The sequence below is a fragment of the Phytophthora parasitica genome (genome assembly GCF_000247585.1).
Source record: "Phytophthora parasitica INRA-310 unplaced genomic scaffold supercont2.13, whole genome shotgun sequence".
Classification (NCBI taxonomy): domain Eukaryota; phylum Oomycota; class Peronosporomycetes; order Peronosporales; family Peronosporaceae; genus Phytophthora; species Phytophthora nicotianae.
In genome coordinates this window covers 243,218-244,507 of record NW_008648999.1, presented here as the reverse complement: position 1 = coordinate 244,507, position 1,290 = coordinate 243,218, and the positions used below count along the sequence as shown (strand labels likewise).

At 46.6% G+C, this 1,290-nt stretch overlaps 1 protein-coding gene across 1 annotated transcript; it reads right to left on the bottom strand.

The window, feature by feature from the left end:
• Positions 1-275: 275 nt before the first annotated feature.
• Positions 276-1,142, bottom strand: PPTG_07789 (hypothetical protein; the record flags this gene model as incomplete). Its single annotated transcript, XM_008902153.1, has 1 exon — positions 276-1,142. One exon carries the CDS (start codon positions 1,140-1,142, stop codon positions 276-278), a length of 867 nt encoding a protein of 288 aa, XP_008900401.1.
• Between the last annotated feature and the right edge of the window lie 148 nt (positions 1,143-1,290).

The following is a 1,290-nucleotide window of genomic DNA, read 5'->3' as shown; positions in this document are numbered from 1 at the left end:
ACGCAATTAAAAACTGCTGGGTACACTCTGGTATCGTGCCACGACCGACCTCAACAATGGCGGTGCGTCATATTCTTGCTTACTAGTCAAAACTTTCTTATAAATCAATACATTTTCCTGGATCAGATTTCCTATGTAAACTTTGTAAACTCGGACGATTTATTGGTCCCACCTTTGTGGATTTGCCGGGGAAATCTGTAGTGCGTGCCGATGTCACTAGGGCTGCAACTCAGTAATCCGATCTCTTCCTCGCTTAGGTTGTCAATCACTCGCCGTTAAAATCGCCCAAATCGATTTTTATTATCGCTGTCAATGAATAACTGCTGCTTCCCCCCAACAATGCGCTCCGGGCAGCAAAGTAAATGCACGCCAATAGCGAGTATCGGGCATTGAGAAGACTCGTAGGGATTAGTGTAGACGTGCTTGCCAAATTTGTCCACTCCTGTTTGGTCTCCTTTATGTCCTTGTTCTTCAATGACAAGAGCATAGTCGATCCACTCCATGTGCTGCAGCATTATAGTGTCAATTGAATCGGAGCGGCTCATTAGATTCCACATCAATACGAAGTAGCTCCATCCAAATAAAACTGTAGCCCACGATTGGCCTCGCTTTGTCGGCGTTATTGACATCAATTTCCGTGCAAGTAGCTTGTACCCACTGGCTTTCAACTGGCGCTTGCCTTCATTTATCTTCACTAAGCCTCTTTTCTTCAGGTTGTTAATTTCCTTCTCGTAGCCATCGAGGACACGCCTCAGATCGGTGTCCAAGGGCTGATCCAACTCCAACAACTTATTATGGTACACACCCACTAACGCGCTTCGGTATCCCCAGACGCAAGACGCAGAGAGTGGTACCCTGGGGGCATCCCGAGCATCCATTTCCTCATGGTCGCAGGAGAATGCAGCCTCGCAAATGTGACCGAAGAACGCAAGAACAGCTTCTTTTGGAAGGGGAACTCGCAACTCCATTATGTCGGTGTTGATTGTGCCTGGATAATGCTGGGAAAGCCACGTCTTCATAACGTTGACTTTGGACTGGTAGGTTCTCTTAGTGCTGCTGTTCGTTCGCTTGGCTTGTAGCGACTGTGCAATCTCGACACCGCTGCCTCGTTCATTCTGCCTTCTTTCGCGGCTGTGTAGCATGATTTCTTTACTTCTGGTTATTCTAAACTAGTGCTGAAAGGGCGCGGTTGAGCAGTGATAAAGCGCTATCACAGTTCTAGAGAATCTGCTGATTATCTCCAATACATACTAAACCCAAGTATTTTCCAAGTAGATTCAAACCTCATTT